General features: G+C 45.6%; 1 protein-coding gene across 3 annotated transcripts in view; it reads left to right on the top strand.

Moving 5' to 3' along the window:
• LOC110523839 (CAP-GLY domain containing linker protein 1b) overlaps window positions 1–19,897 on the top strand; it is a 31,904-nt gene extending 12,007 nt beyond the window's left edge. For all 3 annotated transcript variants that reach the window (XM_036977528.1, XM_036977529.1, XM_036977527.1), the window contains 7 exons: window positions 37–111; window positions 7,712–7,818; window positions 13,012–13,068; window positions 18,535–18,622; window positions 18,766–18,984; window positions 19,160–19,272; window positions 19,390–19,897. In XM_036977528.1, the coding sequence (XP_036833423.1) occupies window positions 37–111; window positions 7,712–7,818; window positions 13,012–13,068; window positions 18,535–18,622; window positions 18,766–18,984; window positions 19,160–19,272; window positions 19,390–19,624 (894 nt within the window). In that variant the 3' untranslated portion in view covers window positions 19,625–19,897. The remainder of the gene's footprint in view (window positions 1–36; window positions 112–7,711; window positions 7,819–13,011; window positions 13,069–18,534; window positions 18,623–18,765; window positions 18,985–19,159; window positions 19,273–19,389) is intronic.
• The last annotated feature ends 3,568 nt before the right edge of the window (window positions 19,898–23,465 follow it).

Genomic DNA, 23,465 nt, shown 5'->3' with positions numbered 1-23,465 from the left:
TTTTGATTTGTTTACTAAACATGTCCCCTCCCCCAGACTGCTGAGTCGTCAGAGAGGACCACCCACTCCGTGGAGCAGCTGACCAATGAGAAGACATCGCTGGAGGCTCAGGTGAGGAAAAGGGGGCAGGGCTCAGGTGAAAAGTCAGCTTGTCATGTCGCCGATGCAAAGCAGGCTTTAATGTGGTCATAACGTGTGCTTATCTAAGCTGTGTGTGTGTGTGTGTGTGTGTGTGTGTGTGTGTGTGTGTGTGTGTGTGTGTGTGTGCGTGTGTGTGCGTGCATAGCCCAAGGGTTTTGTACTTCATATTCACTTGAGTATTACAGCATGGATGTTTGAGTACTGGTCACCACATAGACCCAGTCATGCATAAAATACTCCTGGTCATCTCTTGTTCTCTCTCTCTCTCTTACATATTTTTCTCAGTACCTTGGTCACTTTGTTGGACTCTTCCCTCTCTCCATCCATCTACCTCTGTCCCTCTGTTGCTCTCTCTCTTTCTCTGTTTACTCTTCATTCATCTCTCTCTGTTTCACTCTCGTTCTTCCAATCGATCCATTGCTCTCTACTGCCCTCTTTCAGGACATCTCTGGTATTTACCGCTCTCTTCCTCATCGCTCTCTTCATCCATCCCCTCTTTCTCTCTCTGTCGATGTAGCTTTCTTTTTTTTTGTCATCCTTTGGCTCCCCCCCTTCTCTCTGGACATAGTGACCCAGCCAGGCAAGCTGTGTCTGTATGCTCCAGATGGTCAGTCAGGGAAACAGATTAGAGGGGCACAAACACACTTAATCTGTGGAGTGAATTGCTTTGTGAGTGTGAGTGACTGTGGGTATAATTTCCAGTTAGATCTGAACTGAGCCATTCCTACTGTTCTACTGTCCTAATCTAGTAATGAACCCTTAGTAACCCTCCCTAATTCCTATCGCTCACACTTAGTGTTTGCCATACCAATAAAACTACCCAGGCAGGGTGGGATGTCTAGCAAGGCGGGCAGAGGCTAAAAGGAGAAGTTAAACAGGTCCTTCATGAAGAGGGCTCAGATGAGGTGCTTCCGTAGCTCAGTTGGTAGAGTTTGCGACCTGCAATGCCAGGGTTGTGGGTTCGATTCCCATGGTGTACCAGTATGAAAATATATGCATATAAGTCGCTCTGGATAAGAGCATCTGCTACAATGTAATGAGATTATAAAAATTTTCTAAAAATCGCTTTGAATAGAGACGCTGGTGGAGTGGTTTTAGTTTTGTGGAGGGTGCTTAGCCACGCACACACACACACACACACACAAGCGCGCACGCACACACACTCTCTCAAACTCAAACTCACAGTCAATGTTATTCTAACACACACTGTTCTAAGTGCTACGATGCTCTTACTGCCTCTCCTCCCCTCCCTCTCCTCTGCACCCGCAGGCTGTGATGTAATCATGCACATGTTAGTGTGAGTCACAGCGTCAGTTTGGGTGTGTGTTGACCATGCATGGCTGACCAGAACATTACATTACTTGTACACACTCATATGTAGGATTTGGGGCTGTGACGTCTTGGAATTTAAGGTTATGGTAATTGGCCAGGCCAATGTGCACGTCACTGATATAACTATTCAGAAAAGGGGAGGTCATCAATTCTGTTTGTACACTTGTTTACATGGATATGGTTATTAATAAAAACCTATTTGAAACAAGTCATTACACTTCCTTATGATCATGGTATTACAGTATAATTATTCAAGGTAAATATTAATCATTCAATTAAGAAATGCCAGGTTGGAGAGGATCTGTCACATTTTCATATTGAGACATGAACGGAGTCAAAATAAAGTTTAAGCCTACCTTGTTCTTGTCTGTTGGATTTTCTGCATATAAAAACAGTTAATACAGATCCTATTTCGATGCACAAAACCATTCAAACAAAGTCCTATGGGTTTCATACCACTTTACCCGACATTTTTGCTAAAACGTCACATGTTTTAGCAAAAACGTAGCATTGGAATATATTCTTGAAAGAGAGGGCGCCGTAATGAGAGAAATAATGTAGCCTACTGAAAACAGGCCTTTTTACAATATTAAATCATGACAGCATTTGATACTTACTAAAGAGATGGAGTCCAGACATGCTACTTTAGGAAACTTTCTGGAAACTCACGTAAAAGCACTCGTCAATCAAAGCCACCAGCATATGTCAGACATTAGCAAATATTCAAATTTCCTTAAAACGTATTAAAAAACTAGACCTACTTTATGGATTACTGAAAGTAGGCTATAATATAATGAATTGACAAGGAAAGTATGACAGGGACAGCTATGTTATAGTATGAAGATGAAATGTACAATCATTCAAATAGAAACCAATACATGCATCATGCGTGCGCTACGTCAACAACAAGGACAGAGAAACCAGACACATGCTCATTGCTCACGTGGAACACGTAAATGATGGTATGAAATAAACCAGAAGGTGTTTCTCACAAGTGTAGCAGGTTGTGAACTCTGCAGACAACATTTCCACTCTAAGAATGAGAACGGTAAATTACTGTAATTAATACATGCCTCAACAGAAATGCATGTGACCAAATGACAGAGATACACTGTAAATTGCCTGTTTTACAAATGGTAGGCTACCACATGGGCATTCACAAAAGTGCATTGGTGGCTGAAACTGTATAGCCTAGGCTACTGTTCATCTTTGCAGGGATAGGAGCAGGCCATTTTTGGGGTCTTGCTTATGGCGGCATTTCGGCTACGGCCGGGCCTGATTAGGGTTGATTAGTCTATAAATTGAGAAAAGATTCCTTATTAAATTATACCATGCCAGGTTGAAGAGGATTGGCGGCCATTTTACACAACATTAGCTAATTAAAGGCCTGAAAATGTGCATTGTATAAAATAAAGTAAAATATTTTTTTACTTAAGTGTTTAGTTTATAAATTCGACCACAAGCGCACATAAAACGTCAAAAAACCATATGTGTAAATTGGTCAAATCATAGAGGATAACACACCTTAAAGTCTGGGTCTTGTTTCCATTGTGGTCCTCTTGGAACAAGGTGGCTAGGTAAAGATCGTACATGGTTGAACACAGTATGACAGCGAGATAATGAAACAAAAAACAAAGAAGAACATCGATCTCATCATTGCAGTTACGGGGTGCGTTCTATAGCTCTTAAGTTAACTCTCTAAGTGCCAAAGCCTATAGCGCTCCACACCCCCCCACATGTAGCAGTTTAGCTGCTCGAGCATTAAAGGACAGTAGGAAAGAAGAGGAGATGTATAACATTTAATACACAGACTAAGTTAGCAAAACAATTGCCTATAAACATTAGTCAAGTTTATCTACATTAAAATAAAGAAAATAAAACACTTTTAAAAAAAATCCTAAAATGAATGTAGGCTTATTTAAACGGTTTTGATGGTTATTTTATTTTCATGATGGGCTTCAACCATAACTGTCAGTTACACGGTTATTCAATTACTGTCACAGCCCTAGTAGGATACTGCATGTGCTTGTCAGTTATATGAAACAACAGTATTGGTCTGAACATACAGACCCAGTGGTGGCTATTTTATCGCTTTGAAAAGAAACCTTTGTGATTGGCTGATATCTGAGAGGGAAACTTTATGAAGGGGGATACCTAGTCAGTTGCAACACCGAATGCCTTCAATTGAAATGTGTCTTCCGCATTTAACCCAACCCCTCTGAATCAGAGAGGTGCTGGGGGCTACCATAATCGACATCCACTTCTTTGGCACCCGGGGAACAGTGGGTTAACTCCTCCCATCAGAACATACCAAGCACTAATTAATTAAGCTTCTCTTGGGAGGGAATTTAACCTGCACACGGACCACAGAGCCCTGACCTGGATCCAGACCATGAAGGACCGGAATTCTCGCATGACCAGGTGGTATCTTGAGCTCCAGCCCTTCAGGTTCTGTTTCCGTCACGAGGCAGGAAAATACAATTTTGCTGCGGACTACCTATCCCAAACCTGGTTGCTTCAGGAGAGGAGGAAGGTAATGTGCCTCCCTGCTCCGTTATCAGCTACGGTAACAATGTGGGTCGACACACAAGTTAACATAGCTGATAATGGAGCAGGGAGGCGCGATGAGTGTGTGTGTGTTAGTGTACCAACCGCTGCCCACGGCCAGTGACGGACTTCTCCGTCACACATACCAAAAGACCGATTTCCACCAGTCTAATGTCCATTGCTCGTGTTTCTTGGCCCAAGCAAGTCTCTTCTTCTTATTGGTGTCCTTTAGAAGTGGTTTCTTTGCAATAATTCAACCATGAAGGCCTGATTCACGCAGTCTCCTCTGAACAGTTGATGTTGAAATGTGTCTGTTACTTGAACTCTGTGAAGCATTTATTTGGGCTGTAATTTCTGAGGCTGGTAACTCTAATGAGCTTATCCTCTGCAGCAGAGGTAACTCTGGGTCTTCCTTTCCTGTGGCGGTCCTCATGAGAGCCAGTTTCATCTTAGTGCTTGATGGTTTTTGCGACTGTACTTGAAGAAACTTTCAACGTTTTTGAAATGTTCCGGATTGACTGACCTTCATGTCTCAAAGTAATGACGGACTGTCGTTTCTCTTTGCTTATAGAAAATAATCAAAAATGAAGTAAAACCCTGGAATGAGTAGGTGTGTCCAAACTTTTGACTGGTACTGTATAGTTTAAATAAATATTGCCCTGTTGTGCACTTCCGGTAGTACCGTATACCCCGGTATGTTACAGAAACAGTATGACGGTATGAAAATCTGGATACCGCCCAACCCTAGTGTGTGTGTGACTGTGTGTGTGTGTGTGTGTGTGTCAGAGAGAGAGCAGCAGAGGGTGGGTGAGGGAGGAGGAACCTGTTGGGATTTACATAATGAAGGCGCTGCTCCTCACTTTAGTACACTCGGCCACGTGTGTGTGAGCTAGCTAGTGAGCGTGTGCCCAGGCAACACACACACGCCCTCGCTCTCTCCTCCCTCTCCCCCTCGCTCTCTTTCTCTCTCTCTCTCTGGTGTGCACTGTAGGGGGTGGGAGCCGATGGTTTATTGATGGAAAGTCTGCGTTAGTGTGTGTGCTACTGGGAGAGACCGCTGGGGAAAGATAGGGTACACTATTGACACTAGGAGAGATAGGGACTGCTCTGCCACTGGGACAGACAGGCTAGAGACCAGTACTGGGAGAGAGCGAGAACTCTGACAGAGGGACCATGCTGTAGGGTAGAGCAGTGGATGTGGCTGCTCTGCACCGGGGCTATCCAGGCACAATCTACTCTCACTACCAGGTAAACACAGCTGTTCTGTTCCTCGCACAGCAGGTTTCTTACATGTTTGTGTCATCTTTCAAATGGACTGGGGATGTTTTAGCTGATTTTCTTTTTGAGCCTGTATTCCAGCTGTTCGGGGAGGATTTGTTCTTGAGTGGTAATTGAGGGAGGATGAGGGAGGACGATTTGAATCTGAAAGTGCAGGAGGTTACTGATTTAGATGGTTGCATTTTCAGGAAGAGAGATGGTCGTTTGCGGCCTTTGGGACTGAGGATGCGCGCTTAAGTTTGCTGCCTGGTTGTTTATATGCTGTCGGCTGTGTGTGTGTGTGTCTGCGTGTGTGCGTGTATGCTAGTATGCCATGGATATGGAGTCTGTCTTCAGACGGATGTTATTAGATTATCCGGTCTAACATTGCTGTGCTCTTATCCTCTGAGGATACTAGTTGAACATCTGTCACAAACACAAACAAACTGTGAAATGTCCCAGTGTCAGAGCAGCATCCTCAATCTGACTGCTTCAAATCAGGCTACAGAGTACAGAGTCTACTTCTCTGCGTGTTGTGTGCGTTTGTTAGTATGTGACACCTCCGTGGACTAGTTCAGGGTTCTGTCATGTAAACCGACTCACTTTAAGGTAGAGGTCTTCACATGTCCAAATAGCTTTTCTCTCCGGTCCGGGTCGGGTCCTGTTAGATTGACATGGAGTACAGCTCCCGACCACGGCTCTGCGTAGACTTTAGCATATTTATTTTATGCTAATAAGGTGAATTTATTGACTTACAGAAGGCCTAGTCAACATATAAAAACCTATTTCTTAACCAGAAGAGCAACTTGGCTGATAAACATGATTTTTTTTTGGCACTTGGGTCCAATCGGGTTGGGTCTAGGTCTGGTTGTCGTCGGGTCCGTTCGGGTCCGGGTCAACTTTTTGGATCCGAGAACATCTGTACTCTTAAAGCATCCTGGATCAGTTACTCACATGTCAACCAGATACAGATACTGTAGAGATGATAATAACTTTGGCAAAATGTTAACATGCAACACGACACACAGCACATGACTTACAGTAAGAGATTGCATTCAGGATTGCGCTGCATCTGCCATGGATCGGTTACTCACATGTAAAGCCAGATGATTGGAGATTTAAAAACAAAAAATACACTAGAAATATATCTACTTTATGTTAGAACGCAATCGAACAGACAGCACGTGAGCACATGACTTACCATGGCAATCCACCAGGGAACTTTTTTATTCCGTGCCGGCAGCAGTACTGTAGCAAAGAAAAACATTGATTCCCAAGCCGTGTTTATGTCCAGTAAATTAATTATTGACATGGTCACACGCACACACATACTGTACACTGCCACAATGGGACTCTAGTCCAGGGGAAGCATAGCAACAGAAGAGGGGTTGTTCATTGCTCGTCAACATGTCCTCCCTTCTCTGGTGGAAGTTTCCACTTGTTTACCTAACATCCCCTTTGGATGTCACGATGCCCATGATTTTTTTCTGTGATATGTTGGCTTTGACAAGTACAAGAGTTCATTTGAAGAACAATCCTAGAAACAAAGATTTCGCATCCCATTAGCTATTTTTATGCCATATTGTTTAGAAATAGGAGTGGGAGTAAGAACAAACAGAATGCTTAAAAGGATTTAAAGTTTGACTCATGATTTGGACGCTCATTGTTTGATCCCCCCCTGCTGCTGTCCCTTTAGAAATGAACATGATCTTTTCAGTCATTATCATCATCTCTGCATGGTCTCTAATGCCTCAGAGGATCCATCTCTTCCCAAATGGTGATTTAAGTGGCGATGCCAAGTCTCACATACAGTTTATCTACACATGATTTTTTTCTGATGAGCTGGAAATAAAGAAACAAAATAATACTTAGTCATGGACATTGGCGCTAGAAGTAGGGAAACTGAGATATCTAGTTAGCTGCATGCATTCAACCGAAATGTGTCTAACACATTTAACCCAACTCCTCTGAATCAGAGAGGCACGGGGGACTGCCTTAATCAACATCTGGGAGCAGTTGTTTTGGGGGTTAACTGCCTTGCTCAAGGGCAGAACGGACTATTTCTCCAGCTTGGGGATTCAAACCAGTGACCATTCGGTTACTGACCCAACCCTCTTAACTTCTAGGCTACCTGCCGCCCAGGCGAAGTGATTTAATCCCTCACACACTTATGTCTCTGTGCGTAGGTTTGGCAGACAGTTTTATACGATGAGTAATGGTGTTGGTCTTTGTGCACTGAGGAAACGGCTGTTTCAGTGGAGCAGTGTAACAAGGCAGTGTGTCTTCCTGTTAATGTTCGCGACTAAGACTGTTAGAGAGGCGTGAAGAGGAGACGGCTTTATCTGTTTACTGTTTACTGTGTGTCTAAGTCTCTCTCTTTTCTCTCTCTCTCCCTCCTTTCATCCTTCTTTACCACCCGTGTATCATTTCCCAGCTCGAGGCGCTGAAACAGCAGAATTCCAAATTCCAGGAAGAACTCAGTCTCTCGCAGGAGCGGAGCAGCACGCAAAACCAGCGCATCGGAAATCTGTGCAAGGAAATGTGAGTGCGACCGAAGGTTATTATGCTTGCTGTCCGGGGGTGATCTAATCTGTGTGTGAATGGCTGAAACCAGCATATTGGAATGTTCAAGGGAATGTTCAAGGGAAAATGGGAATTCCATGCATGGACGTGAGTATGGCTGATGGTTGGTTCCTCAGCAGATACCGTGGTATTCAGCGTTCAAATTATGCATTGACTACAATCTGACCCGCGAAATAGACAGTCGACCAACATGTCAGCTTCTTTGGATCTAGAAGACACAGGAGGATTGTATGCTCTGTGGCTCTGTGGTGTTTCAGCGTGAGCGTAAAGACGAGCACATCAGAAGCCTGTGCAGGGAAACGTGAGAGAGGCTCATATCAAAGTCTTACTCAAATAAGACATAGACTTAAATATTTAACTCGCTCATGCCGCTTAGTCAAACAGAGAGAGAGAGAGAGAGAGAGAGAGAGAGAGAGGGGGGGGGGGGGGGTACAGTTCACTCTTAAAGCCAGTTTGTGACACCTGTGTGGGATCATGATATGCAAAGTGTAGTCTTCTGGTATTAGAATGGTTGTTGATGTATCCCTAAAACCCAGTAGCCAGTGATGATGAAATACGTCCCTCTTATTAGACAGCAGTATGCTAAGTACAGCTGCAGTATGTCGGGAGAAAGACTGGGCTCCTCTCTTTGTTATGGTGAGCGTCATGCATGACCTAGGGTTCTATTTATAGGTCTGTGTGTGTGTGCATGAGTGGACGTGTGTGTGTGTACATGTGCGTGTGCATGCCTTCATGCTTAACTTATGTGTGCTGTGACCCCCCCCCCCCCCGTGTGAGTCATCAAAGCATTGGTCTCTGACGTCGGATTGACGTGACAGGCTGAATGACAGCAACTACTTTATTATTCACTTTGTCCTGATTTCACTATTCTCTCCTCTTCTTCACTCATCTTCCTCCATCCTTTTAGACACAAGCGTTCCTCTTTCCTTCCGTCCATCAGAGACTAGGGAGTGTTACATAATCACAGCCTCTTCTCCTCGAACCGCTTGCCTCCAACATGGCCACTCCATGGGTCTCATAACCTCCATGACGTGTGCATTCGCGCGTGTCTGCAAGAGCGAGTATGCTGGCGTGTGTGTGTGTGTGTGTGTGTGTGAGAGCGGGAGCAGCTTTGTGCTGCCGGAGACATCTCGTCTGGGAGAACAGCTGCATCCGACCCAGTCAGTTCTCTGATCTCTTTGTGTGTGTTTTGGCTAGATTGGTCTGTATTATATAGTCTATGGTTATTTTATTGTATACTATCTAAGGAGTAGAGTACCTTTTCACTTCTCCCAGGTTACAACCTTTGGAAGTGTGTGTGTGGACGTGTTAAATATCAGCCTCTCATATCATGCTTGATATTTGGCAGTCTGGGCCACGTACATAGGCTTACGGTACGTGGCCTTCAGATTGCAGGTCTGCAAGAGTATAGCAAAACAACTGGCTAGGTACTACTCTGTTTCAGCTGATATGGGCAGCCTAGTTGTGTGGAGGAGAAGGTACTGCTCTGTTTCAGCTGATATGGGCAGCCTAGTTGTGTGGAGGAGAAGGTACTGCTCTGTTTCAGCTGATATGGGCAGCCTAGCTGTGTGGAGGAGAAGGTACTGCTCTGTTTCAGCTGATATGGGCAGCCTAGCTGTGTGGAGGAGAAGGTACTGCTCTGTTTCAGCCATTATGGGCAGCCTAGCTGTGTGGAGGAGAAGGTACTGTTCTGTTTCAGCCATTATGGGCAGCCTAGCTGTGTGGAGAAGGTACTGCTCTGTTTCAGCTGATATGGGCAGCCTAGCTGTGTGTAGGTGAAGGTACTGCTCTGTCTTAGCCGATATGGGCAGCCTAGCTGTGTGGAGGTGAAGGTACTGCTCTGTTTCAGCTGATATGGGCAGCCTAGCTGTGTGGAGGAGAAGGTACTGCTCTGTTGCAGCTGTTATGGGCAGCCTAGCTGTGTGGAGGTGAAGGTACTGCTCTGTTTCAGCTGATATGGGCAGCCTAGCTGTGTGCAGGAGAAGGTACTGCTCTGTTTCAGCCGTTATGGGCAGCCTAGCTGTGTGGAGGTGAAGGTACTGCTCTGTTTCAGCTGATATGGGCAGCCTAGCTGTGTGGAGAAGATACTGCTCTTTCAGCTGATATGGGCAGCCTAGCTGTGTGGAGAAGATACTGCTCTGTTTCAGCTGATATGGCAGCCTAGCTGTGTGGAGGAGATACTGCTCTTTCAGCTGATATGGGCAGCCTAGCTGTGTGGAGGAGATACTGCTCTTTCAGCTGATATGGGCAGCCTAGCTGTGTGGAGGAGATACTACTCTGTTTCAGCTGATATGGGCAGCCTAGCTGTGTGGAGGAGATACTGCTCTTTCAGCTGATATGGGCAGCCTAGCTGTGTGGAGGAGATACTGCTCTTTCAGCTGATATGGGCAGCCTAGCTGTGTGGAGGAGATACTGCTCTTTCAGCTGATATGGGCAGCCTAGCTGTGTGGAGGAGATACTGCTCTTTCAGCTGATATGGGCAGCCTAGCTGTGTGGAGGAGATACTGCTCTTTCAGCTGATATGGGCAGCCTAGCTGTGTGGAGGAGATACTGCTCTGTTTCAGCTGATATGGGCAGCCTAGCTGTGTGGAGGAGATACTGCTCTTTCAGCTGATATGGGCAGCCTAGCTGTGTGGAGGAGATACTGCTCTGTTTCAGCTGATATGGGCAGCCTAGCTGTGTGGAGAAGATACTGCTCTTTCAGCTGATATGGGCAGCCTAGCTGTGTGGAGAAGGTACTGCTCTGTTTCAGCTGATATGGGCAGCCTAGCTGTGTGGAGAAGGTACTGCTCTGTTTCAGCTGATATGGGCAGCCTAGCTGTGTGGAGAAGGTACTGCTCTGTTTCAGCTGATATGGGCAGCCTAGCTGTGTGGAGAAGGTACTGCTCTGTTTCAGCTGATATGGGCAGCCTAGCTGTGTGGAGGAGATACTGCTCTGTTTCAGCTGATATGGGCAGCCTAGCTGTGTGGAGGAGATACTGCTCTTTCAGCTGATATGGGCAGCCTAGCTGTGTGGAGAAGATACTGCTCTGTTTCAGCTGATATGGGCAGCCTAGCTGTGTGGAGAAGATACTGCTCTTTCAGCTGATATGGGCAGCCTAGCTGTGTGGAGGAGAAGGTACTGCTCTGTTTCAGCTGATATGGGCAGCCTAGCTGTGTGGAGGAGATACTGCTCTTTCAGCTGATATGGGCAGCCTAGCTGTGTGGAGGAGATACTGCTCTTTCAGCTGATATGGGCAGCCTAGCTGTGTGGAGGAGATACTACTCTGTTTCAGCTGATATGGGCAGCCTAGCTGTGTGGAGGAGATACTGCTCTTTCAGCTGATATGGGCAGCCTAGCTGTGTGGAGGAGATACTGCTCTTTCAGCTGATATGGGCAGCCTAGCTGTGTGGAGGAGATACTGCTCTTTCAGCTGATATGGGCAGCCTAGCTGTGTGGAGGAGATACTGCTCTGTTTCAGCTGATATGGGCAGCCTAGCTGTGTGGAGGAGATACTACTCTGTTTCAGCTGATATGGGCAGCCTAGCTGTGTGGATGAGATACTACTCTGTTTCAGCTGATATGGGCAGCCTAGCTGTGTGGAGGAGATACTGCTCTTTCAGCTGATATGGGCAGCCTAGCTGTGTGGAGGAGATACTGCTCTGTTTCAGCTGATATGGGCAGCCTAGCTGTGTGGAGGAGATACTGCTCTGTTTCAGCTGATATGGGCAGCCTAGCTGTGTGGAGGAGATACTGCTCTGTTTCAGCTGATATGGGCAGCCTAGCTGTGTGGAGGAGAAGGTACTGCTCTGTTTCAGCTGATATGGGCAGCCTAGCTGTGTGGAGGAGATACTGCTCTGTTTCAGCTGATATGGGCAGCCTAGCTGTGTGGAGGAGATACTGCTCTGTTTCAGCTGATATGGCAGCCTAGCTGTGTGGAGAAGATACTGCTCTTTCAGCTGATATGGGCAGCCTAGCTGTGTGGAGGAGATACTGCTCTGTTTCAGCTGATATGGGCAGCCTAGCTGTGTGGAGGAGATACTGCTCTGTTTCAGCTGATATGGGCAGCCTAGCTGTGTGGAGGAGATACTACTCTGTTTCAGCTGATATGGGCAGCCTAGCTGTGTGGAGGAGATACTGCTCTTTCAGCTGATATGGGCAGCCTAGCTGTGTGGAGGAGATACTGCTCTTTCAGCTGATATGGGCAGCCTAGCTGTGTGGAGGAGATACTGCTCTGTTTCAGCTGATATGGGCAGCCTAGCTGTGTGGAGGAGATACTGCTCTTTCAGCTGATATGGGCAGCCTAGCTGTGTGGAGGAGATACTGCTCTTTCAGCTGATATGGGCAGCCTAGCTGTGTGGAGGAGATACTGCTCTTTCAGCTGATATGGGCAGCCTAGCTGTGTGGATGAGATACTACTCTGTTTCAGCTGATATGGGCAGCCTAGCTGTGTGGAGGAGATACTGCTCTTTCAGCTGATATGGGCAGCCTAGCTGTGTGGAGGAGATACTGCTCTGTTTCAGCTGATATGGGCAGCCTAGCTGTGTGGAGGAGATACTGCTCTGTTTCAGCTGATATGGGCAGCCTAGCTGTGTGGAGGAGAAGGTGCTTTTAGTTTCCTTAAGTGTCCTCGCATCAACAACCTTTGAAATATTTGAATCCTTTATGATGTGATGTTATTTCTGGATTCAAATCAAGTATTTTTTAAATGTGTGTCTGTGACTGATGCTTTAGAGTGTAGTCAATGTGATTATGCCTCAGTTGGACACACAGAAAGTGATTTAGACTGGCCCATTTGCCACACATACTGAGAGTTGGACATGACCTTTACACTCATCACTACTTAGCCATGACAACCTTTACTTTATACCCATACCAACATCACAGCCAAGCAGAGATACTGTGTGCTACAAATGTATTTTTTATTTATGTATACATTTGTTATCATTGATGTTGAACACACATTCTGATTGTCCTTTATTAGAAAGTGCCTCTACACATGAATCATGTTGATTGTTATTGAGTCTCACAAATGTTGACTGACACTGAAAAGCAACTCACCCTCGCCCTTCTCTCTTTCTCCCTCTCTCGCCCTTCTTCTTCTCTCGCTCTCCCTTCTCTTTCTCTCTCTCTCCCCCCTCTCTCTCTTGCTCTCCTTCCATCTCTCTCAGTGAGGAACTGAAGCTGAACAGTCATAAGTCTCAGTACCAGCAAGACATGAAAGACAGGTAAAACATTTATTACACATTCATTATAGTATGTATTACACATTCATAGTATTTATAACACATTTATTACACATTCATTATAGTATTTATAACACAATTTATTACACATTCATTATAGTATTTATAACACAATTTATTACACATTCATTATAGTATTTATAACACAATTTATTACACAATCATTATAGTATTTATAACACAATTTATTCGCTGCTGCCTTGGGAAGATAGCTGAGTGTAAACATATTGCACCATGCATCTGCTGCCTTGGGAAGATAGCTGAGTGTAAACATATTGCACCATGCATCTGCTGCCTTGGGAAGATAGCTGCATGTAAACATATTGCACCATGCATCTGCTGCCTTGGGAAGATAGCTGAGTGTAAACATATTGCACCATGCATCTGCTGCCTTGGGAAGATAGCTGAGTGTAAACATATTGCACCATGCATCTGCTGCCTTGGGAAGATAGCTGAGTGTAAACATATTGCACCATGCATCTGCTGCCTTGGGAAGATAGCTGAGTGTAAACATATTGCACCATGCATCTGCTGCCTTGGGAAGATAGCTGAGTGTAAACATATTGCACCATGCATCTGCTGCCTTGGGAAGATAGCTGCATGTAAACATATTGCACCATGCATCTGCTGCCTTGGGAAGATAGCTGAGTGTAAACATATTGCACCATGCATCTGCTGCCTTGGGAAGATAGCTGCATGTAAACATATTGCACCATGCATCTGCTGCCTTGGGAAGATAGCTGAGTGTAAACATATTGCACCATGCATCTGCTGCCTTGGGAAGATAGCTGCATGTAAACATATTGCACCATGCATCTGCTGCCTTGGGAAGATAGCTGAGTGTAAACATATTGCACCATGCATCTGCTGCCTTGGGAAGATAGCTGAGTGTAAACATATTGCACCATGCATCTGCTGCCTTGGGAAGATAGCTGCATGTAAACATATTGCACCATGCATCTGCTGCCTTGGGAAGATAGCTGAGTGTAAACATATTGCACCATGCATCTGCTGCCTTGGGAAGATAGCTGCATGTAAACATATTGCACCATGCATCTGCTGCCTTGGGAAGATAGCTGAGTGTAAACATATTGCACCATGCATCTGCTGCCTTGGGAAGATAGCTGAGTGTAAACATATTGCACCATGCATCTGCTGCCTTGGGAAGATAGCTGAGTGTAAACATATTGCACCATGCATCTGCTGCCTTGGGAAGATAGCTGAGTGTAAACATATTGCACCATGCATCTGCTGCCTTGGGAAGATAGCTGAGTGTAAACATATTGCACCATGCATCTGCTGCCTTGGGAAGATAGCTGAGTGTAAACATATTGCACCATGCATCTGCTGCCTTGGGAAGATAGCTGAGTGTAAACATATTGCACCATGCATCTGCTGCCTTGGGAAGATAGCTGCATGTAAACATATTGCACCATGCATCTGCTGCCTTGGGAAGATAGCTGCATGTAAACATATTGCACCATGCATCTGCTGCCTTGGGAAGATAGCTGAGTGTAAACATATTGCACCATGCATCTGCTGCCTTGGGAAGATAGCTGAGTGTAAACATATTGCACCATGCATCTGCTGCCTTGGTACAGTTTATTTTCTATATCCATTAATGATTGACTTCAGTGTGTCTGATAGTGGAAGAAGTGTATGGATAGTGTATACAGTGCATTCAGAAAGTATTCAGACCCCTTGACTTTTTCCACGTTTTGTTACATTACAGCCTTGTTAAAAAATACCCCAAAATGATAAAGCAAAAACAGGTTTTTAGAAATGTTTGAAAATCTTTTTCTTTTTTTAAATGCAAAACTGAAATATCACATTTACATAAGTATTCAGTCCTTTTACTCAGTACTTTGTTAAAGCACCTTTGTCAGTGATTACAGCCTTGAGTCTTCTTGGGTATGACTCTACAAACTTGGCACATCTGTATTTAGGGAGTTTCTCCCATTCTTCTCTGCAGATCCTTTTAAGCTCTGTCAGGTTGGATGGGGAGTGTCGCTGCACAGCTATTTTCAGGTCTCTCCAGAGATGTTCAATCGGGTTCAAGTCCTGTCTCCGGCTGGGCCACTCAAGGACATTCAGAGACTTGTCCCGAAGCCACTCCTGTGTTGTCTTGGCTGTGTGCTTAGGGTCGTTGTCCTGTTGGTAGGTGACCCTTCGCCTCAGTCTGAGGTCCTAAGAGCTTTGGAGCAGGTTTTCATCAAGGATCTCTGTGTACTTTGCTCCGTTCATCTTTCCCTCAATCCTGACTGGTCACCACAACATGATGCTGCCACCACCATGCTTCGCTGTAGCGATGGTGCAAGGTTTCCTCCAGACCTGACGCTTGACATTCAGGCTAAAGAGTTCAATCGTGGTTTCATCAAACCAGATAATATTGTTTCTCATGGTCTAAGAGTCTTTTAGGTACCTTTTGGCAAACTCCAAGTGGGCTATCATGTGCCTTTTACTGAGGAGTGGCTTCCGTCTGACCACTCTACCATAAAGGCCTGATTGGTGGAGTGCTGCAGAGATGGTTGTCCTTCTGGAAGGTTCTCCCATCTCCACAGAGGAACTCTTGAGCTCTGTCAGAGTGACCATTGGGTTCTTGGTCACCTCCCTGACCAAGGCCCTTCTCTCCCGATTGCTCAGTTTGGCCTGGCGGACACTTCTAGGAAGTGTATTGGTGTTTCCAAACTTCTTCCAATTAAGAATGATGGCGGCCACTGTATTCTTGGGGACCTTCAATGCTGCAGACATTTTTTGTTACCTTTCCCCAGATCTGTGCCTCGACACAATCCTGTCTTCGAGCTCTACTAACAATTTGTTCGACCTCATGGGTTGGTTTTTGCTCTGACATGCACCGTCAACTGTGGGACCTTATATAGACAGGTGTGTGCCTTTCCAAATCATGTCCAATCAATTGAATTTACCACAGGTAGACTCCAATCAAGTTGTAGAAACATCTCAAGGATGATCAATGGAAACAGGATGCACCTGAGCTCAATTTCAAGTCTCATAGAAAAGGGTCTGAATACTTATTTAAATAGGGAATTTCTGTTATTTCAAAACATTAAAAAAAAAATCTGTTTTCGCTTTGTCATTATGGGGTATTGTGTGTAGATTGATTAAGAAAAAAACGATTTAATCTATTTTAGAACAGAACCATTGTCCTGCTGAAGCTGAAGCGCAGCTGGGTCATGCAGCAAGACAATGATCCAAAACACACAATCAAGTCTACATGAAAATGGCTAAAAAAGCAACAAATTAGAAGTTTTGTAATGGCCTTGTAAGGACCGACACTGGAGACGAGAAGCAGGTACAGGGAGAGCAAGTCAGAAACAGCGTCAGCACACGGATACACAATGACAAACGACAATCACAGCAGCAGGGAACAGAGCTGGGGAACTGACAAAATATAATAATATTATAGGTAATAAACAGGTGACTGAGTCTAATAATCGCTGATGTGTGTGACGGAGCAGGTGTGCGTAATGATAGTGGCAGGAGTGCGCAATGCTGGGGAGCCCGGCGCCCTCGAGCGCAGGCGTGACAGGCCTAGTCAAAATCCAGACCTAATCCCAATTGAGATGTTGTGGAATAACTTGAAACGAGCCAATCATGCTTGGAAACCAACAAATGTTGCTGAGTTAAAGCAGAAATTCCTCCACAGCGATGTGAGAGACTGATCATCAACTACAGGAAGTGTTTGGTTGCAGTCATTGCAGCTAAAGGTGGCACATCCAGTTATAGAGTGTAAGTGGGCAATTACTTTTTCACACAGGGGAATTGTGTGTTGCATAACTTTGTTAATTAAATAAATAAAATAAGTGTCCATTTGTTATTTGTAAACTCAAGTTCCCTGCATCTAATATTAGGTTTTGGTTGAAGATCTGCTAACATTCAGTATCAAAAATTTGCAAAAAATAGGGAAACTCAATGGCAAATACTTTTTCACAGCACTGTACATCCCTTTACTAACACTAGTAATGAGAGGAGAGAGATGGAGGGAAGGAAGGAAGGAAAGGAATGTTGAAGGGGAGAGGAGATGGAGGAGAAGAAGTTGGGGTGGAGAAGACAGGAGAGGAAATGGGAGGAGACGAGAGGAGCAGAAGAGGTGGGAGGTTGGCATCAGAAAGGTTATTTAAACCAAGAGAGAGATGATGAAAGCCTGAGGAAGGGTTATGTAGAGCAGGACTAATCAGTCAGGAGAGATCAGGGGATAACTACCTTTTCAGGTGAATGTTTCACAGTCAGGCAGTCAGAAAAGAGATGTTATTCAGCAGCACTAATCCCTAGAAAAGTAGGCTATATATCTAGACTAGCATCTGTAGTAAAGACTTTGTTTAGGGGAAGACATCCAAGCTACATCTTTTGTGATTAACATGCTGACCAGAGAGCTCGCGCGCATGTTGATTTTGTCCACCCACACCAGACGCCATCAGGACACGCAGGTTGAAGTATCAAAACGAACTCTGAACCAACTATATTAATTTGGGGACAGGTCGAAAAGCATTTAACATGTATGTCAATTTAGCTAGCTAGCATGCTGTTGCTAGCTAATTTGTCCTGGGATAAAAACATTGGGATGGTATTTTACCTGAAATGCACAAGGTCCTCTACTCCGTTAATTAATCCACAGATAAAAGGGTAAAAGTTAGTTTCTAGTAATCTCTCCACCTTCAGTCTTCTTCTTCGGACTTTATATGGAGGTTGGCAACCAACTTTATGGTGCATTACCACCACCAACTGGACTGGAGTGTGAACGATGAATTGAGGTCCAATCTCCCAAGTGGGTATATGCTCCTAAAAACCAATGAGGAGATGGGAGAGGCAGGACTTGCAGCGGGTGAAGCTTCACAAATATAACCAAGTTCTATTTTAGCGCCTGGTTACGCAGATGCTCGTTGATGTGCGCAAAATGATTGAATAACATGTATGTATACATTTATTTTGCAACGCATGCGACGCGAGCTGTGTGGTCAGCATGTGATTAAGGTTGTTGTTCCATGTGGATGTATTGGATCATGAGACCCAGGCAGGGTAATGCCATCAACCTTGGGGTTCCACAGACAGGTTATTCACTGTGTTCTGAATCCTGCTAATGCCTTTTGTTGTCAAGTTGGATTTCAACATCTGGATTTGTGATGTTCTTTCAAACTTTGGCCCTAAACTTGCCAATGTTGTTATTGAGAAAGTGCTAGCTTCACTAGTCTTTAGTGATCCTTGTTCCAACGCCTTGAGTATCACAACTATTGTGTGACGTATTTGATTATTTATTGTAAATCAAAAGTTAAAAAAATTGCAGTCAGAGACCTTCATCAGGCAGAAGTTTCTCACTGTACCCAAAGAGAAATGTATGCGTGCACACACAGTACTGCACTGCTCCTACCAGTCCCAGTGTGGGTCTGTGAGTTCTGTATTTAGCGGTTCTCTTCCTCTGTCCCCCCCCCCCAGGGAAACTCTATCCAACCAGGAGACAGGGGAGGAGAGAAACTACCAGAAGACAGATAAGGACAAGGAGCTGGAGACTCTGAGGAATGAGGTAAACATTCACACACAACTCTAGCAGACTGTGGGCCTTTTGATGAAAAATTCAAGAAAACTTGCATTGGGTCCTATGCTTTTTCTCTGGGCTGCCATACAACGGCTGTATCTCTATATTCGTTGAAACCTGTCTCCCTCTAGATTGTGGTGCTGCGAGGTGAGAACGTCATAGCCAAGACGCTGCAGTCTGCCGTTGAGGCGCTGGAGAGAGACAAGGCCCAACTACAGGGATGTGTCACCAGCCTGGAGCAGAGGCTCATGGGACAGCAGGCCTCCGAGGGAGGGGACAGTGGAATGCCTTCCTCAGGTGATGCAGTGCTGGACCAGCTGAGAGAAGAGAAGGAGTTTGCAGAGGGACAGGTATGATTCGCAATTAGTATTCAAATTGCATCATTTGCTTGTCACTTATACAGTATTCAATTTGCATAGATAGATATCTGCACTTCCACCATTGTCTCACAGTCCACCTCACTCTTTCTCATATAAACTTGACTGTGGTCTCTCTTCTCTCCCTCCATCTATTTCCCTCCTGTAGATTAACTTCCTGAACAGTGTGATTGTGGACCTGCAGAGGAAGAACGAGGAGTTGAAGGTGAAGCTGAAGAAGATGGTTCTGGCTGAGTTCAACGGCAATGACGGCACTGACGGGTCAGTCTTATAACATATAACCTCTGAACCCAAACCCCAAACTTAGCCCTCACTTACAGTTGTTGACAGACCCTAATCACTCTCTCTCTTCCTCTCTCTCGGTCTCTCCCTCTCTAGTTTGGAAGAGTGTGGATCTAAGAAGGACAAGAAGGCTCCTCCTCGTCTGTTCTGTGATATCTGTGACTGTTTCGACCTCCATGACACCGAAGACTGTCCGACCCAGGCCCAGAGCCCTGACTCAGTGCCCCACTCTTCCTTCAAGGGCAAGCCAGCCGACCAGCGGCCGTACTGCGACATCTGTGAGGCCTTTGGTCACTCCACAGAGTCCTGCCAAGATGATCAGACCTTCTAGACTCGCTCTCATCCACAGTATCCCACCCCTGCCCTGCACAGACCGCCAAACACCGACCAGACTCCCTCTGGGTTTTTATATCGTATTTATGTATGTCACTCACTGTCATAGTCCCCTTAGGTAACTCAAAATCCCCCGCTACCTAAGACTCTCCTATTACTTATACTACTTCCTCTCACAAACGTTTCTCTCCTCCCTCACCAACTCTCCTTTCCTCGCTCTCCTCTCTAACTCTCCTTCCTCACCAACTCTCCTCTCCTCTCTAACTCTCCTCCCTCACCAACTCTCCTTTCCTCGCTCTCCTCTCTAACTCTCCTCCCTCACCAATCCTCCTTTCCTCGCTCTCCTCTAACTCTCCTCCCTCACCAACTCTCCTCCCTCACCAACTCTCCCCCCTCCCCTCTAACTCTCCCCCCTCCCTCTCTCTAACTCTCCCCCCTCCCTCTCTCTAACTCTCCCCCTCCCTCTCTCTAACTCTCCCCCTCTCTAACTCTCCCCCTCCAACTCTCCTCCCTCTCTCTAACTCTCCCCCCTCCCTCTCTCTAACTCTTCCCCCCTCCAACTCTCCCCCTCCCTCTCCTCCATCTAACCCCCCCTCTCCTCTCTAACTCTCCCCCCTCTCTAACTCTCCCCCCTCCCTCTCTCTAACTCTCCTCCCTCACCAACCCTCCTTTCCTCGCTCTCCTCTCTAACTCTCCTCTCTAACTCTCCTTCCTCACCAACTCTCCTTTCCTCGCTCTCCTCTAACTCTCCTCCCTCACCAACTCTCCTCTCCTCTCTAACTCTCCTCCCTCACCAACTCTCCCCCTCCCCTCTCTAACTCTCCCCCTCCAACTCTCCTCCCTCTCTCTAACTCTCCCCCCTCCCTCTCTCTAACTCTCCTCCCTCACCAACTCTCCTTTCCTCGCTCTCCTCTAACTCTCCAACTCTCCTCTCCTCTCTAACTCTCCTCCCTCACCAACTCTCCCCTCTCTCTCTCCCCCTCCAACTCTCCTCCCTCTCTCTAACTCTCCACCCTCCCTCTCTCTAACTCTCCTCCCTCACCAACCCTCCTTTCCTCGCTCTCCTCTCTAACTCTCCTTCCTCACCAACTCTCCTTTCCTCGCTCTCCTCTAACTCTCCTCCCTCACCAACTCTCCTCTCCTCTCTAACTCTCCCCCTCCCCTCTCCAACTCTCCTCCCCTCCCTCTCTCTAACTCTCCCCCCTTCCTCTCTCTAACTCTCCCCCCCTCCCTCTCTAACCCTCCCCCCTCCCTCTAACTCTTCCCCCCTCCAACTCTCCCCCCTCCCTCTCCTCCATCTAACCCCCCTCTCCTCTAACTCTCCCCCCTCCCCCTCTCTAACTCTCCCCCTCTCCCTCTCTCTAACTCTCCTCCCTCTCTCTAACTCTCCCCCCTTCCTCTCTCTAACTCTCCCCCCTCCCTCTCTCTAACTCTCCCCCCCTCCCTCTCTCTAACTCTCCCCCCTCCCCCTCTCTAACTCTCCCCCTCTCCCTCTCTCTAACTCTCCCCCTCTCCCTCTCTCTAACTCTCCTCCCTCTCTCTCCTCCCTCTCTCTAACTCTCCTCCCTCTCTCTAACTCTCCCCCCTTCCTCTCTCTAACTCTCCCCCCTCCCTCTCTCTAACTCTCCCCCTCCTTCTCTCTAACTCTCCCCCCTCTCTCTAACTCTCCCCCACTCCCTCTCTCTAACTCTCCCCCACTCCCTCCCTCTAACTCTCCCCCACTCCCTCCCTCTAACTCTCCCCCACTCCCTCTCTCTAACTCCCTCTCCGACATGTAATATCCATGTTAGGAACTAAAGGAATTAGTCTTCTGTTATTAGTTCATAAAGGAATCATTCTCCTGTTATTAGTTCATGAAGGAATCATCTTCAGTTATTAGTTCATAAAGGAATAATCTCCTGTTATTAGTTCATAAACGAATCATCTTCTGTTATTAGTTAATTCTTTCGTTTTTTTGCATACAGCATGGGTTGGGTTTTGACTTCAGTTTTCACAGGAAATAAACTTCCTATATGTAACCGGGCAAGAGGGAAGGCATTTGACGATGCAGACGTACGTGAAGGGGAAGGGCCTGGATGCACCAGAGTGGTTCACTGCTAATAGCACAATTAATGATGAATGTTTCTCCAACACATTCCTGTCTTTCACATGTCACCTTCCCGAGTCAGTGTGCTGTGTCCAGACCCTGACCTGTGTATTTATTTATTTAACCCTTATTTTACCAGGTGAGTTGACTGAGAACACGTTCTCATTTACAGCAACAACCTGGGGAATATAGTTACAGGGGGGACCCTATGGATGTCCCCTCCACAAAGGGAACAGGGTAATACCACAGGACACACAGTCTACCTGTACTACCAGGTTGTGTTCAGCCGGTCACAAAATGATAGAGGACATTTTGGAACTGAGGGGGTATTTTGGGAAATTCTCCACAAAAAAACGCACGTTGTTTTAATGCCTACTGAACATCAACCTGGTGCTTGTGGCGGGCGCTCATCCGAACTAAGGCAACCGAACGCCAGCCACTTAACTTGTTGTTGCAATACTCACTTTAAAACTCCCTCTTAGAATCCAGGACCCACTTAGAAACTGCCATGCTAAATGAAAAAACTAACTTGTTGATTTGATAAGAAATGTCGAGACAGAAAACTACCCAGTTACTGTCACCTTTTTAATGTGCTGCCTGTGTATTTTATGTATTGTCTTTTTAAAAACGACCTGTCCTGTAATAGATATACGTGTACTAGAGCTATGTACTGAAGCACACAGTTTGGATCATATTGAATCGCCCGGTGTAACAAAGCTACGTATGATAGATCTATGTGACTAACCAATGACACCGGCCTTTGTAAATAACCATCAGAAGTTTTCTGAAAAACTAAATGTGCACAATGTGCCATGGAAACAAAAAGGATCTTCTACGTGTATTTTATTTTTCTGCTCTGCACGTTGGACGATAACGATGTACCGACTCCAGGGAACAAACGTAACGCACTTGTAATGATGTTAACTCTATAAGCACATTGTGGACTCTTTACTAAGTGACGTGACTGTTTAGTGCACTGTTTTCTATGTTTCAAATAGCGTTAAGGCATCGTCTATAAAGGCTTTATAAAGGGTTTGTTCAATCGGTAGACTGTTATAAACCCTTTACAGATGAGGACCCTACTGTAAAGCGGTACTGGTTTTCTATGTTGTGTACAAAAAAAAATACAATAAAAACAAATACTCTACCTGTAGAATGTTGATTTCCTCTTATCATCTGATGATGTAAGTCATAGTCCAAAAATCAGTAGAGTTGTGGGCTGGAACAAACAACCATATTGCTTACGCCGATCCAATCCATCCTTTCAGATCTACACGGTGTGTCCAGTGGGTAGTAGAGATTGTTTCTGGACAAGACTCCTCTCTGCTCAGCCCCACCAGCCCCCCCTGCCCCCAAACCTACGAACCACACCAGGCTGTTTCCATCTCACCGACCAATAAGTACAAGAACTGCTCATAATTAATTCATCCCCAGATACATTACCCCTGACAGGACGAGGGGAACTGAAATAACCCTCTCCATTTTTCATGAGTTCCCCTCAAATACAACAGAAGGAAAATAGTTTCACTGAAAAACAGGCCCCTAAAAGAGAAGGGGAAGTCTGTAGGGAAGTGTTGAGTGCCAACTGAAAACCAGTTGCTACCTCAGATTGCCTTCCCTCTAAGTTTTGTGCTTCTCATTGGAGTGCAACAAAGCATATGCATTAGAAAGATAAATGAGTAGGAAGAATTGGTTCTTTTGACATATATTCAAACAGAAGAAAATGACCTATGTCGAAGAGTTCTTTAACCTA

The sequence above is a fragment of the Oncorhynchus mykiss genome, chromosome 5 (assembly GCF_013265735.2).
Source record: "Oncorhynchus mykiss isolate Arlee chromosome 5, USDA_OmykA_1.1, whole genome shotgun sequence".
Lineage (NCBI taxonomy): Eukaryota > Metazoa > Chordata > Actinopteri > Salmoniformes > Salmonidae > Oncorhynchus > Oncorhynchus mykiss.
Note: the sequence above shows the minus strand (reverse complement) of the source record. Positions and strands in the feature narration are given on the sequence as shown.